This window comes from Brienomyrus brachyistius, chromosome 1 (genome assembly GCF_023856365.1).
Source record: "Brienomyrus brachyistius isolate T26 chromosome 1, BBRACH_0.4, whole genome shotgun sequence".
In the NCBI taxonomy this organism is placed as follows: domain Eukaryota; kingdom Metazoa; phylum Chordata; class Actinopteri; order Osteoglossiformes; family Mormyridae; genus Brienomyrus; species Brienomyrus brachyistius.
In genome coordinates, this window is record NC_064533.1 from 48487126 (window position 1) to 48502590 (window position 15465).

Genomic DNA, 15465 nt, shown 5'->3' on the forward strand with positions numbered 1-15465 from the left:
CAGCGTAGTGTCAATTGGCTCATTTGTCGTCTAACTGAAAACCTAGTTAAAACCGCAGGAAGGCGTTTTCTCTCTAACTCGATTTGTGGGGCGTTGAGTTAAGCGAGTGGATATTTCACAAAGGTTGCGTGAGTCGCCGTTTGTAACTGAGCTATGCAGCTGGGGCATTGTATCTCGCCGTCCATCATGCTCTCCAAAAAATTTCTGAATGTGGGCAGTGGTTTTCCCAACTCAGATGGATCCGAGCTAGCCATACAGGACCACCCTGTTATGTCCGCTAGTGACAACCTGGAGAGTAGTTCACCTCTGAAAAAAAATTCCAGTGGGATGACGAATCAGTCGGAGGGAGACAATTTTCCTGACTCCAAGGACGCACCGGGGGACGTCCAGAGAAGCAAACTCTCTCCTGTTCTGGAAGGAGTCTCTGAAATTCGTCACAATTTCGATGGATCTGCAGCAGAACGGTATCTCCTGTCTCAATCCAACCAGCCTCAGCCAGTATCTGCGTCTCCCAGTGCCATGTTCCCCTATCCGAGTCAACACGGACCAACGCATCCCGCCTTTTCAATCGGGAGTCCGAACCGCTATATGCCTCATCACCCGGTGATAACCAATGGAGCGTACAACAGCCTTTTGACCAACACCTCTCCGCAAGGCTACCCAACAGCGGGTTACCCTTACGCGCAACAGTATGGACACACTTACCAAGGGGGGGCTTTTTACCAGTTCTCCTCGACACAAGCTGGGCTCGTGCCTGGAAAAGCTCAAGTCTATCTGTGCAACAGGGCTCTGTGGCTGAAGTTTCACAGACATCAGACAGAAATGATTATCACGAAGCAAGGAAGGTGAGTGAATACGAAAACACAAAATTAACCGTTTTTATTGTATTTATGGTAGTTGTTTATTTTTACGTTGTATTATTATTATTGTTGTTGTTGTTGTTGTTGTTCTCATAGGCTTCTGTATCTACAACATTATTTTGGGAAATATTACTTGGTTTATCATCAGTTTAATAATAATAAAAATGCCGAGTAAATTACCTGAAGATCCGTCGGATGTTTTCAAATACGTAATGCATAAAAATATCAATACATAGTTTTAAATGAATTGTGCTTAATTGCTCTGCTTTAAATGAATATATGTAATATTTCAAAAATATTTATCGATCGAAATTATCTCTATCTGTGTCGGTATATTTTACAATCGACTGACAATTTGTTCAATCGCATTTTGTTCTAGGCGAATGTTCCCGTTTCTTAGTTTTAATATTTCTGGTCTGGACCCGACGGCTCATTACAATATTTTTGTGGATGTAATTCTTGCCGACCCCAACCACTGGAGATTTCAAGGAGGAAAGTGGGTTCCGTGTGGTAAAGCGGATACAAATGTCACAGGCAAGTTCTCCTAATTAAGTTTCTAAGCAAGTATAGTTCCGAATTGTGTGTGCGGTGGCGATATTGATTATTTTGTCGAGAGTCAGCGCTCCATCATCCCTTCAGTCTGAAAACGAGCTTCATAAATCTTGCTTCGCACCTTTCCTTAAATACTAAAACGAGCTAAAAGCTAATGTCCATATAGATATTTATATTGTTTTAGAAAAAGGTAAATAACAATATTTCCGTTATACTGTTGCCCTCCAGGAAACAGAGTATACATGCACCCAGATTCCCCGAACACCGGCGCCCACTGGATGCGCCAAGAAATTTCCTTTGGAAAACTTAAATTAACAAACAATAAAGGCGCCTCAAATAATACAGGACAGGTAAGTTTCGGCTCTTCAAAACTTGCAAATGAAACACAAGCTATTACGTAGGCCTAACGTTTTATTGTCAAATTAAAAATTCAGAAATGCGCGTATGCTGTGTAATACAAATAGCCTATTTATAATGTATCGGAATGATTTCGGTCCAATTTATATATTTCCATAAAAATAAAATCGCATCTCACAACGCCATAGCAAACCAGTATTTCCTTGAGCAAAAAAAAAAAAAAAGATGCGATGTGAAAAATTCAGATTTTCACACTATGCCATATTACGGTTCGCCAAGCGAGTGGCCTGAAAGTATGTACACCCTTTTCTGCGCTCGCGAAAGGGACTGAAAAGGATGTGACAGTCGTTAACACCTACGTCTTTTTTTATCCCCGTCTCCTCGGCTGCTCTCCGCAGATGGTCGTTCTGCAGTCCCTCCACAAGTACCAGCCTAGGTTGCATGTGGTGGAAGTAAACGAGGACGGGACGGAGGACTCCAGCCAACCCGGCCGAGTGCAAACGTTCACTTTTCCCGAAACGCAATTCATCGCCGTCACCGCCTACCAGAATACCGATGTAAGAAAAACTATTTACCTTTTATTAGTTTTTAAACGTATCAACTTGTATAAAATGTATAATTATTTGAAATTCATTGCATTTTTCTCTCCCTCTTTACAGATTACACAGTTAAAAATCGACCACAATCCATTTGCAAAGGGTTTTCGGGATAACTACGATACGTAAGAAACTTATAAACGGGTTCGCATGCTTATGGCGTGCGATTCTTTTTTTCATTGCTTTTTCAATGTTGTCATAAACATGAAACTGACTTGGCGTTCATTAATAATGCTTTCCGTTAGTGTTTCAAATAGATTAAAATGCAGGCGGCATGACATTGTTGGCCAATGGAAAAAAAGTATTAACGGTCTCTGCGCTACTAACCCTAATAGCGATATGAGATGAAACACACACATCTTGGATTTCTCTATGATAAAACTATACGACGATCCAATGAATGACATAATAATAAGTAAACCTTAAAAATCCTACTGCATTAATTCAACAGCCTATAGTTTAACCGAATTTTCTTAAAGGATACTTATAAACACCAACACAAAGTGAAAACCTGTGCATTCCAAATTATTCTGAATCAGCGTTTGCTTATTTACATAATAACGATGCCCAACACAGAGTTGTATCCGACTTTAATTAGAGGTATTATTCACATATGGAGAATGAAGTATATACTTTTAACTGATTGTGTATGCTTTTTAACTATTGTCTTGTTCTGTTTAGAAAGTTTTGAATATTTTTTTGCTGCAAATATACATGCCAACACTTGGTGAAAGACTTCGCAGCATTTAAAGTTCGACTTCGCAGTCGTTTTATTTGCTTAAATTTATATGCCTTTATAAAATATGGCTGTGTTTTTAATATTTAAAGTTAAGTGTTAGCGAACAATATTTCGGTCAGGTCTGCCGCCGTTATGCATTCGTATAATCGAAAGACATTGCCATCAAAATAAAACTGGATAGTTTTAAACAACATCTGCGCAGATATCTCTAGTATGAAAGAATAATCTATGTGACACAAAGGGATATGTCGAAGACAATGCTTTGTTTGTCGTGTGACGTAATAGATATAAAATATATTTCTTATAGCCTGTATTGTAGCCTAAATGTAGGTAATAAAGTAAGAAACTGAGTTAAAATAATTTTAAACTCCAATTTCAATAAACGTTGTCAGGACAAAGTAACGTGATTATCATTTAACCATTTTCAGCTTAACAGTTTGTCAGTATAATACATCCATCAACACGTAAAATATATACGCACATTTACTAAGCAAGTGTGTGTAATTTGGCGTCTTTGTGTGTTTTTTTATTCAGCATCTACACAGGTTGCGACATTGATCGGTTGACTCCGTCGCCTGGTGACTCGCCTCGCTCTCAGATCGTGCCTAGTGCGAGATATGCCATGGCTGGTTCCTTCCTTCAGGACCAGTTTGTCAGCACTTATGCCAAATCCCGCTTCCACCCTGGCACCGGGACCGGTCCTGGCACGGACCGCAGCGTCCCTTTAAGCAACAGCTTGCTGTCCCCGCAACAAGCCGACGAGACCGCAGCGGCCTCCCCGCAGCGATGGTTTGTCACCCCTGCCAACAATCGACTGGACTTTGCCACCTCGGCATACGACGCTGCCGCCGCTGCTGATTTTGCCGGTAACGCGGCCACCCTGCTGTCTTACGCAGCTGCTGGAGTAAAGGCACTTCCACTCCCCGCTGCAGGGTGCTCTGCTAGACCTCTGGGCTATTACGCCGACCCCTCGGGGTGGGGCGCCCGTACGCCACCTCAGTACTGCAGCAAATCGAGCTCGGTTCTTTCCTGCTGGCCACCAAATTCTGCCGGGAGCAGGACTAGCGCCTCAAACTACGTGGTGGATGAAGGAGACACCCTGGCAACGGAAAGATCTCCGCTGGGTTCCTCCGAAGACGCCAAGCCAAAAGACCTGTCGGAATCCAGCTGGACAGAGACGCCTTCATCAATAAAATCTATCGATTCGAGCGACTCTGGGATATTCGAACAGGCCAAGAGAAGACGTATTTCACCGTCGGCCACGCCGGTGTCGGAAACGGCGTCCCCGTTGAAAAGTGAAATGTTACCGACTCGGGAATGCGAGAAGAACTGCGCTAAGGACGTTGGTTACTACAGCTTCTATTCACATAGTTAGATGATAACGGCGCGGCCTCAACAGACGGGCCCCACCTACCCTAGTGCGCTCCGAATTCTTTCTTTTATAAGGGAAGTTGACATAAGTCAAATATTTGTTTATTTGTAGGCTAGCCTATATTTTGACATGACTATTGAACCCGACATTGCATGCAATCACTGTACTTTCACGATTAAGGCCACGATGAATCCAATCACTGTTGAATTAATTCTTACCTTTTATTAACAAATTTAGTCATTTTTTTCCCCAAAATTGCCAGTAGGTTAAATCAGTCTTCATCCAAAAATCATGGTCCATAGGTACCTTTTATTGAAATGATCATTTCAAATGCTACGCTAAAGCACAGTTAAATGAAACATACCAAAATACCCTCGTTTAACTTTTTTTTTCCCTACACATTTTCTTAATCTATTTTTGTTAATTACGAAAAATATCAATGTACAGATATATTTAGCTTTTAGTAATTATTGTGTCAAATGTAGGGGTATGTTAAACTATTGATCGTTTTTTTTTATATTTATAAATCTCCTGACGTTATCGTTTTCTGCAAATGTATAGTCACAAAGTGATGTGTGAAATTTATGGATAACGATCTAGCAAACCACAATTTAGATTAATTAAATCGTAAAATCGGCTAATTTATTTGTGCTGCCAATTTTTAATTTCATTGTTAGGTTTTAGCGGCGGGGGTGTCAATGCGTATTTATCCATGGTGAACATTATTTTATCAATACCTTGAATATGTCTTAATATTTGATATATTTTCTTTTACCTATCTGTCAATAAATCCTGCATTTCGGTCGGTATTTGTAGGCCTAGAGCTTGTGTTTTAATATTAATGTTGTGTGACATATGTTGTAAATGTCGTTACAATGTGAACGTGTGTTTTATTTATTTATTTAATATTATTTTTTACGAAATTAAAAGCCTGTGTCTGAAAATGTCGCAAAAGTCTTGTTATTCCATGGGAAATGCTTTATTAATTTATTAGTTACCTGAGTCTAATGTATGTAGTATTTATACATTTGAGAAGTTATCATTTGCTTTGAAATGCATCATTTATTCAAAACGAGGAATACAACTCGAGAATTACAATGTAAATCTAAGAACTTCCAAGTATTAATAATTTCCTGTGCAGGTTACAGACAGTGACTTTTTTTTTTTCTTAATGAGATTTCATCCGCTACATTATGATAAAGCATCGTTTGCTGTTGAATTGCTGACAGGAAAAATAGAATTATATATTCTGAAAAAGCAGTAACATTCGTAAATGAGCGCCACAGAAACAGAATGTGTTAAACTTGCTTTGCATTTCAATCCTCATAGATCGTAGACGCTGTAACATTATGTTCAGTCTCGATTTAGATGACATAGATCTTGTATTTTTTTCCCCCTGAGTTTGATTTAAAGAATCGGGCAGCCTTAATCATATCGGGACAATCTAGACATTATGGGAATTTTTTCCACAGCCATAATATTGCTTCCCTTTCATAATACTCTGAAAATATGTTAGTCTCATAAAAGCTGGTATTTCATTTTACTAATTTTTATTATTAAGATTTTCAGGGAAATCCATAACAATGCAATTACTTTTGTATTTTATGGTTTAGACAAACACAAATATGCCAATTAAATTTAAATATGGAATCTGACACCTAAATTTATTCTAGAAATTATTGCTGTGCTCTTGGATTCCATATCACTACAGATTACTGTACACATGGGGTGTAAGTTACAAAATTATTGTCTTTTCCAGTTCATCCTGATTATAAATAAAACCTATTTTTAAAAAATATTATCTTGAGGATTGTAAAGTAGAGAAATGTAACTTTTTCTGTGACAGGCATCCCAATGCATGCAGACTGGATAAATGCAACTGACTAACAAACACAGACCTACTTAATGACTTTTTGTTAGATTCGTTTTTATATAACTATACATGTATAGCACATTTCCACCAGAAAACGCCTTGGTTAATTAGAATACCGTTCCAACACTTAACCCCCCAAAAAATGTTGTCAAATTGATTACATAGTTTTAAACTAACATCAGAATTTACCTTATAAAATATATGGGTGGATGGATGGATGCATGTTTAATGTATAAAAGGCCTATTGAGCCTATTGAGTACATGGCTATTTAGTCACGCTTTACTGCCATCTTGTGGTGACATTAATTTAAACACTTGCACATTGTGCACGAAATATCTGTCGCTCTCTATCCACATGCACGTACAATAACAAAGACACAGTTGGTTAAGATTTCAACTAGCGCTACGTGCAAATGGAAATACATAAAACACAATAACGTCTGTTTTTCGTTTGTTGTGGTGCGTTTTCGTATTTCGTGCATTATATTTTCTTCTTAATCAAATACTTTTAGTAAATACTGTTTTCAAAACAATCAATTATATGATTATTCAGTGCAAAACTTTGGATAAAACCTTTGAAACCTGTCATGTATATTATATTGGGAATATATCATTTTGTTTTGAGCACATGAGGTAATCATATTTTCCTATTTAAAACTTAGATTTTAATTAGGCCTAAATAAAATCAAAAATTATAAATGTAAAGTTACGTGAAAATTATACAGGTCTACAAAAAAGGTTTTTTTGAATGCATTTAGGGTATTTTGAGAGTGCTGAATTCAAAAATCCCATTACTTTTGCTGAATTGGTTCTAGTTTTTGAGATAATGGACATCCATGAAAATAATGCATTCCCCCAATGTGACTTTTGTGTGACAACATATGCAAAGATTTTGGTCTGTTTTTGACTCTTTAACAGTGTGTTAAGTAATGGAATATCCCATATAATTACTTTGTATTTCAATTTGTAGGCCTACAATGCTATAAAAGCGACTTTTTGAAGCCAGAATTCAACTGTGAATTTGCAAAGGAAAGAAGTTGGCAACAGTATAAGTTTGTCAACCAATCTTGGTTTATACCCAAAAAGTTCAGTCTTAAGAAGTATATAAATACATGTAAAAAATATGACTTCATCAAGAAGAGCCTGCATCAGCAATCCTGATGTATTCTGCTACATCTGTGGAGAGAGCATGGTTCAAAAACAACAAAACGCGTAATTGCTTCAAGTACATTTGTAGATCATTCCCTGGACTGAGCATGGAAAAACTAAAAGCTGGAATCTTTGGTGGTCCTCAGATTCATAAGCTCAATTTTACCAAATGTATGAACGACATTGAGGCTTCGGCCTGGAAGAGTTTTGTCTCTGTTTTGAAGACCTACTTGGGTAATCACAGAGCAGACAATCATGAAGAATTAGTGCAAGATGTGCTTGCTAACTTCAGAAATTTGGGAGTTAATATGAACATAAAGATGCACTCCATAGCTTCCATAGCCATTTAAACAGATTTCCAGATAACCTTGGAGACCTCAGCGAGGAACAAGGCGAGAGGTTCCACCAGGATATGAAGGTGATGGAGGAGAGATATCAAGGCAGATGGGACATACACATGAGGGCAGACTACTGTTGGAGTCTCCAACATGATTGCCCTGATGACATATATAACAGGAAATCGCATAAACAGCGTTTTTTTAAACCATTGACATTAATAACAATTAATAACTAATTAATATTGTATTAATTAATTAAATCATACATAACTTTTTCCTGTCACTGTTAGATATTTTTGATTTCTTTTCTGTATGATGTTAGACTGCTGACTTACTAGTTGTAACTAAAATAAATATATTCTTGCAATTCTCAATGCTTTTCAAACATATCGCGTTAATTAATTAATTAACTATCAAATATATCAGAAACTAAAGCCAATTTGGCAAAACTGGAGTCATATTCTTAATCAGCACCATAGACTTAATATAAAACTGTTCAGACATCGTTGGCACCAAAATCACTGTATACCAGTGTAATTAACGTCTACCTTTGTAACCATGGAGTACTACCTTCTGAAGGGTGTTCAAATACCTTCAAAACAAAGCAAAACACATTTGTTTGTATCTGAACTGACTTAATAAGTATATTACATTGCAGGGCAGTGGGGGCCTAATGGTTAGAGACATGTGCTTGTGATTGGAAAGTTGCTGCTTCAAATCTCTCACCAGTGAAACACTGTTCCCTAGACGCTGAATAATAGCAGCCCACTGCCATATTAAATATGGGTTAAAGGCAGAGGGCACGTTTTGTTATTGTGTGTCAACAATGACAATTAATCACTTGATGACGTGGAAACTCAGTATGACTGAAGAGAGCACATATATGTGACTGTTTATTATAGGAGAGATAAAATGCGTGTAAAGAGGAATCCTGTCTATGCACTCTTCAGCAGCGTGTGAATGACTCAGATCTCTGGTACATGCTGTTCTAGTGTTTTGGAGGCTGTTAGTCATTTCAAAGCCCAGGCGATGAGTGGCTCAGCACGTTAAGTCTCTGTGTGTGATCAGAAGATTACTGGTACAAAACCCAAACCTCAGCAGAAGAGCCACAGGTCCATGAGCCCTTGAGCAAGGCCCTCTAACTCCCAGCTCCAGGGGCACTGCACTGTGGGGTCCAGCAGACCCCGCACTGTGACCCCCAAGCTAAGGACAGTAGGATGGGGTAAGTGAAGAGAAGCCTTCCAATGTACTAGTGCAAATAAAGCATGTGTACTCTACTTTTTCCACATCCATATATCTTCCATTGTGGCGTGTCTCCCTCTATACACTCATGCGCCTTTCAGCAAATATTGCCAATGATCATAAATTATTTGCATGTTGGGTGATACCTGGGGTTTATAATTCATTGCTTTTTTTTGCTAGGTGGTGTTTCTATGGTGACATTGTGGCCCTATGGGTGGCACTGTGGTCTCACACTTTCAGGGTTGTGGCTTATAATCCCACCCTGGATCTGAATCTATGGACTCTGTATGTTCTGTGCTTTTTTGTCTATCTTTGGGTTCTTTAAATTTTGATACTGAGTGTACTGAGTGTGTTTGGTTCTGTATGTTTGTGTCATGTAATGGACTGGTAAGCGATTCAGGATAAACCCTGAGTGAACCCTGGAGATTGTGTTCACCAGTATTCTGAATTCATTGCATATTAAATCCTACATGGGATCAATGAGTCCATGGTAATATTGTACACTTTCTGGAATATCACTTTTGTTTTTGCAAGCAGATCAGCGAATTGTAAAGAATTACACTATAAATGACCAATCTGCTACAATTCACCTGACAATTAGGTTTTGCCTTTGCAATTAATGAACAGAATGAATATGTAATTAAAAACATGTCTTTGTTTCGCTTTTCTGGTTGTGGGAAAAGTGAAGACCACCAAAAGAACTGTAAGTCATCAAGAGTCTTCAGTAACAACCGTTTGGTTTCTCCGTTGTTATGACAACAGGACGCCCCAGTCCTCTTGCTAGTATAACAATGACTCTTAATTAGGCCAACATAAAACGCATAGTTTTCATTTACAGAACTAAAGCGCTTCTAAGTAGCATGCAGGATTTTATTTATTTACAATCCGCAAGTATCTAATTTAGGTGAATATTGCATGTAGTTCATTAAATGGCAATTTTCGGCCACGAACTGTTTAACTTCAATCGCTTCTGCCCCTGTAATTAATTATACTTTTCGCAAACATTCCAATATATGCAGTTTAAACGTCAAGAATCAAGTGAGTGAAAACCCAGAAAGAATCAATGACACCTCTCCATTCTCCTGCAGTTCTTTCCTTCCCTTTATCGTTTTGTGTCGAATTGTGTTTACTGTCATAGGATGCAATTAGTTGAAGAGGTAATCCATGTCATATTGCAGTTGCTTCCAGGTCGAAAATTGGGACCGCTATTGCTATTACAATGCCGGAAAGCTAACGGTAAGTAGACGGTGAATTAGCACATAACGGAACCTTGGGTTTCCCGGGAGGACATTTCACGATGGCAGATCGGCAGGGAGACTATCAGCACGTCTGAAGCCTTTGTTGCGTTTAGCAGATACAGCATAAAAGAAACACGTCGTTAATGAATGTCATAATCGCTATGCATCTCTCAGGTCACTACAATCTCAAATTATGGAGCTAAATGTGTCGTGTTTCGTTTCAATGGCCATCAGTCTTTTTTCCCCACCAATGGAATTAACAATAATTCTATTCGGATTCGTTCTTGGGCGCGCAGCACAACTCGCACTTCCTTTGTATAATCTGATCGGGCGATAGCACCAGATTATATGCGGTGTAATGAAAGTGCCGCTTATTACGGTAAAGCATTACTAGCAGTAGTAGTAAATGGGCGTAATTTTTTTACGGATACACGGGGGCTCACGCTGCCTGGCGGCGTCATGAAGGCGCAGCTCTGTGCACTTTCGGCTTTAGGCTAGTGAGTCCGAAACCCTCTTATTCAATGCAGGAATTACATGAAAAAGGGGGTCGGGGCTGGACGATGCTTAGACACATGTGACCGTATCTGCTCGGCCTTTTTTGTTACCTTTTTATTTATTACTTTCTGTGTGTGTATGTCTTGCTCCGGAAACACCTGATAGGAATACCGTGAAAGAGTAACAGTCCGACATCGTACAAATTGAATTGTAGGCGGCTGAAGATGGACATGAAGGACCAAGGAGCTCAGATGGAGCCTTTGCTGCCCACGGTGAGTGTAATTTTTACTCCGAGATAGGTGTTGCTTCAGCGGTACATATAATGGCTCTTCTGCTTGAGAATTATAAATACATGTAACTTCTATGTGGATCGTATACGTTGCTAATTACTAAGTACGAGAAGAGTTGTGTTAACGTACACATACCGCATTTAGATATAAAAGTGGATCAGTCACAATTAATGTTAGATTTTATTTAAATAGTTAAACCGAGGATGTACGAGATATACGTAGGCTGAAGTCGATCTCAGTTTTCTATATTACAACATGGAATTCTAACAAATAAGGTCATTTTCAAAGGAAACACAAACTGGGTCATTTAAAGTAAAATCCACGGCTGTGCACGACTTGCGGTCGTGTCTGGTCGGATAAATGGATTCATCCGTTTGCTGCGAATCCTACGGTGTAATAGCGCACTTTGCTGTATACACAGTTTGTTCACACGACAATAGGCATACTTGTATGTCTGATTAAGCAACCAACATGTTCTGATATGTGTGAAATATTAAATAGCAAAAAACGTTTTGTTATACACTAGGACACTCAGTTTGCAGTTAATGCCTGGTTGCTTCATATTATAGTTTGCGAAAATACCGATAGGTCGCATATGGACATGGAGTGAGCTTTAATTTGGACATATAGACAATTCAAGATTGATTCTGAATAAGCCTGCATTAAGTTATCAAGGCATTTTTCATCATTAGCATTTAATTTCCAGCTGAATGTTTCAGTGGGTTTTGTTACAGCTGAGATTTTAACAAAATTCTGTCCGTGGGCCTCTCTCTTGAAGGTGTTAAATATATCTGAGTTAAGGTTGTGGCCTTGACGAGAGAATCATGGCCCACTTTGATATCCAGGATAATACTGAGCAGTCTGTCATTGAGAAGATCTGATATGGAGGACAAGGCCTGTCTCATGTCCAGAGTGTTATCAATGGCTAGATGGGGATTCTGGGTACCTAGAATACCAATATTTCACCCACTGCCTTGGTCAGCTCTGTGTCAGCTATCCGTGCATCTGTGGGTTATCTGCGACTCCACCGATGAGGTTCCAAGACGCCAGGGAGATTTAAACTGGCTGCCGTCTCTAAGCAGAAGAGCAGGGTTAGCCGCCGAGCGGAGAGAGCTCTTCCAGAGTGATTCGCAGGCCATGTTGAGAAATAATTGTAATGTGTGCCGTGCTGTTGTCATTAGAATTCAGTAGGCTGAAACCGGAAAAACTCAAATGCCAACTCAAAAAGAATGAAACAAGCAAATATGTCTTGGTTAGTAGATTTCAAATATTTATATTTACTGGGTAATTTCAGGCTGTTCAGTTTTGCAGGCATCTTGGATATTCTCTTAAAAAATTAACAATCTAAAAAAAAAAAAAAAAGCTCCTTCTTAAAATGTTCATATTTATTTATCCAGTACAGAATTTCAGTGAGTCTGGATCTCAGGAATAACAGGTGACAATGCTGGGGACACCTGGGGCGGAATCCCAGTGCACTGGAGAGCAGACGGAGACAATAAGGGCAACTGAAAGACAGAAGTTCACCTAACTGCCTGATTATGTGCAGACAGTCCCCAGGATAAGAACATCTGACTTGCAGACAACTTGAACTTATGAGGGGACGGCTGCAAATGATTATATTTCACCCATTATATTAACAATTCAGGTTAAATACAATGGTTTGTAATAATCATGAGAATATTGCACGGCTTCAGTGGTTCGTCGGCTCGAGGCACAGTACAGTACTGTATGTAGTTATTTTGCATATATGTATTAGTACTGTATTATTGTTAAGTACTAAAATTATTGTTCCAGCTTAGTGAGCGGTAACCTGGGGAACGTCTATACTGTGGAGTACCTGCTGGGAATCCATGCAAACCCCACAATATCATGGGGGGATTCAGCCCCAGGGCCTTCCGGTGTGACTCGGCAGTTACGGTGCTTTCCAATTCAGTTACTTTTCATTTGATATGAAGGGTAAGAATCGTTTTATTTGAGAAGTAAAATTCTTCGTCCTTGTTTTGTGATATGTGCAGCACTTGGGCGGCTGACCAAATGATGTCTGACCAAAACCTTGTAGGCGGAGCCCAGCATAAGGTGTCTGCTAAAAGTTGCTACAACTATTAGTGTAAATGCTACAGGAAAAAGGCTTTTCAATGGTCCAGCGTTCATGTTTGAGCCATATTGGTTCAAAATGTTACCCTTCATATAAACGTTGTTTAGGCCAGTGGAATTGGGAGCCAATTGCCACACAGCTTTAAAAATTGAGCCCATCTTCTTATTGGGGCGCATGGCACATTAAACCGCTGTGTTTGGAACTAAATACAGACATGTAATGTTTAGCTATCAGGAAGCCACCAAATATTTCCAACCTATAATGGCCTATAGTAGCTTTTATAAACCTGTGAAAATGCTTTGGCACTGTGCACTGACTAGAGGAAATGCTCTTTTGATTTGCTTCTTGTGTACTGCAACTCTATTTTAATTGATGCGTAATCTCTGTCTCTTCACAACTGCACAGCAATCCTCTTGACTATGGCAGATCATTATACATAACCACCTTTAACATGTTTAACATAAATGATGTGTCCATTTAATTGTCTTTTTGACATGACTGGAGTATGGTTATGACAGTGACCTTGTGCAGTTGGCATGAGAAATGGATGGATGGATTAAGGCCATATTATTCTTATGAAAAAGCTTTTAACGTAACACTGCGTTTCAGTGCTTGTGTTGAATGAGGTAACCGGATTTTGGCAGGGCAAATGCTAATCCTGCATTCGTGTTATAAATGTATTACTAATTCATTACCACAGTTCCTTGAAGTGTGGGATACGACAAGCAATTTTACGCTTTTATCAAGTGACAAAATGCCAAGCCTCACCTAATTACAGCGTAAGACGAGTGCCTCATTCAGGTGTCCGATAGGAATGCCCAGGGCGTTTAGACCTCCAGTTTGCAGTGATCTGACCACTAACAGAAACACAAGCTTCATTCACTTTTCAAACCCCTACACTTTGGTCAAAATGTTTCCACCATTATGCTCATTTTATCGAATTTATTTGGTAAAAGTGTTGGATATAATCAGAATTATTTTCAAAGCTAACTGAAGGTAATGACTTTTCCCGTTGGCTGATATATTTATAGTTCAATCCCCATAAACCTCTCAGGAGGAGGAAAAAAACTGACCCTATTAGAGTATGATTTGTAGTCTGATGCTTTTTAATAATGTAACAGTATTCCTGAAGTAGATTTTAGAGATTTAGATTTAGTTTGCTTGATTTATTTTTTTTGAACTGGGACAAGATAGCATGAGAGCTGCTTGTCTTCCATCCAGGGTTCTAGCATGAAAAGCAGAGCCGCATCTTTCCATTTTCCCAGAAGCTTTTCTCCAGTACAGGGTCATAGGTACCTGGAGCCTTTCAAGGTTACAGGACTCTGGACAGGATGCCAGTGATAGAACACATATGGATGCAAACACACAGGCAGTTATAGGGACACCTAAACCGCACGTCTTTGGACTGGAGGAAGAACTCAGGGCTCCCTTGGGAAATCATTGCAAATGTGGCGAAGACATGTTAATTCCACACAACTGGGTACAGAAATTGAACCCATAACCTTGGAGGTGTGAAGCTACAGCCTCAACCTCCAAGCTGATCCATGTATGGTTAGTATCTATAGCTGTCAAAGGCAGAGTTGTGAAATGTCAGTAAATTTGACCTAAACTATGAAATATGAAGCAGTTCATGCTTTCAGAGAGCAGATGTACTGTGTGCTGGGCGGCAGGTTTATGGATGTAGCGCTTATGATGAGAATTACGTACATGGTCTGGGAATGCTATCAAACAGCATATATGCGCTATGTGAAGCCTGTAGCTTTGATGGCCTTGTGCCCTTTGCAGGTGATAACGCCTGTTGGAGGCAGACGTGTGGTGAGTTTTAAAGATCAGCCGTGCAGCTCATGTCTCCTTCAACATACAAAAATAAGGAAGATTCCTGTAAAAAATGGTTTATCCATGTTTTGGTTGTCTTGTTTTGATTTTTTTCTGGCTTTCATTGTTAAAATGGGAAGGGTGATGTCCATGATTCTGAAAGGGCACGTCTTTCTTTACTGTGGATTTACAGAGATATTCCTAAAAAAATAACCTTCTGTGCAGATGCTACAGTCTCCACTTATTAGGCTGGTCCTTGATTTTCCAGGATGGGTCATGGTTAATGACTATTTTGAACAGTGGTATACACAATGTAAACATCTGAGATCCTTTGAACATGACCAGAGTTGGGGCGGCATGGTGGTGCAGTGGTTAGCACTGTTGCCTTACACTTCTGGAACCGGGTTCGAGTCTCCGCCTGGGTCACATGTGTGTGGAGTCTGCATGTTCTCCC

General features: G+C 39.3%; 2 protein-coding genes across 6 annotated transcripts in view; both read left to right on the top strand.

The window, feature by feature from the left end:
• The first annotated feature begins 21 nt into the window (after nucleotides 1–21).
• Nucleotides 22–5395, top strand: tbr1b (T-box brain transcription factor 1b). Its single transcript, XM_049021783.1, has 6 exons — nucleotides 22–845; nucleotides 1240–1394; nucleotides 1641–1762; nucleotides 2168–2326; nucleotides 2429–2490; nucleotides 3639–5395. Exons 1-6 carry the CDS (start codon nucleotides 154–156, stop codon nucleotides 4477–4479), a joined length of 2031 nt encoding a protein of 676 aa, XP_048877740.1. The 5' UTR covers nucleotides 22–153; the 3' UTR covers nucleotides 4480–5395.
• A 3623-nt stretch (nucleotides 5396–9018) lies between these two features.
• LOC125747039 (sodium-driven chloride bicarbonate exchanger-like) overlaps nucleotides 9019–15465 on the top strand; it is a 40816-nt gene continuing 34369 nt past the window's right edge. For 2 of the 5 annotated variants that reach the window (XM_049021759.1, XM_049021768.1), the window contains exons 1-2: nucleotides 9020–9058; nucleotides 11026–11083. In XM_049021759.1, the coding sequence (XP_048877716.1) occupies nucleotides 9054–9058; nucleotides 11026–11083 (63 nt within the window). In that variant the 5' untranslated portion in view covers nucleotides 9020–9053. Of the gene's footprint in view, nucleotides 9059–9923; nucleotides 10315–10350; nucleotides 10491–11025; nucleotides 11084–15465 lie in introns of those variants that run through there. The other 3 variants (XM_049021721.1, XM_049021731.1, XM_049021739.1) reach the window with 3 other exon arrangements.

Coding starts and splice junctions, on each gene's coding strand:
- tbr1b (XM_049021783.1), top strand. CDS start 154: ATGCAGCTGGGGCATTGTATCTCGCCGTCCATCATGCTCTCCAAAAAA. Junction 1,395..1,640: donor AGCGGATACAAATGTCACAG/GCAAGTTCTCCT, acceptor GTTGCCCTCCAG/GAAACAGAGTATACATGCAC. Junction 2,491..3,638: donor TTTCGGGATAACTACGATAC/GTAAGAAACTTA, acceptor TTTTTTATTCAG/CATCTACACAGGTTGCGACA.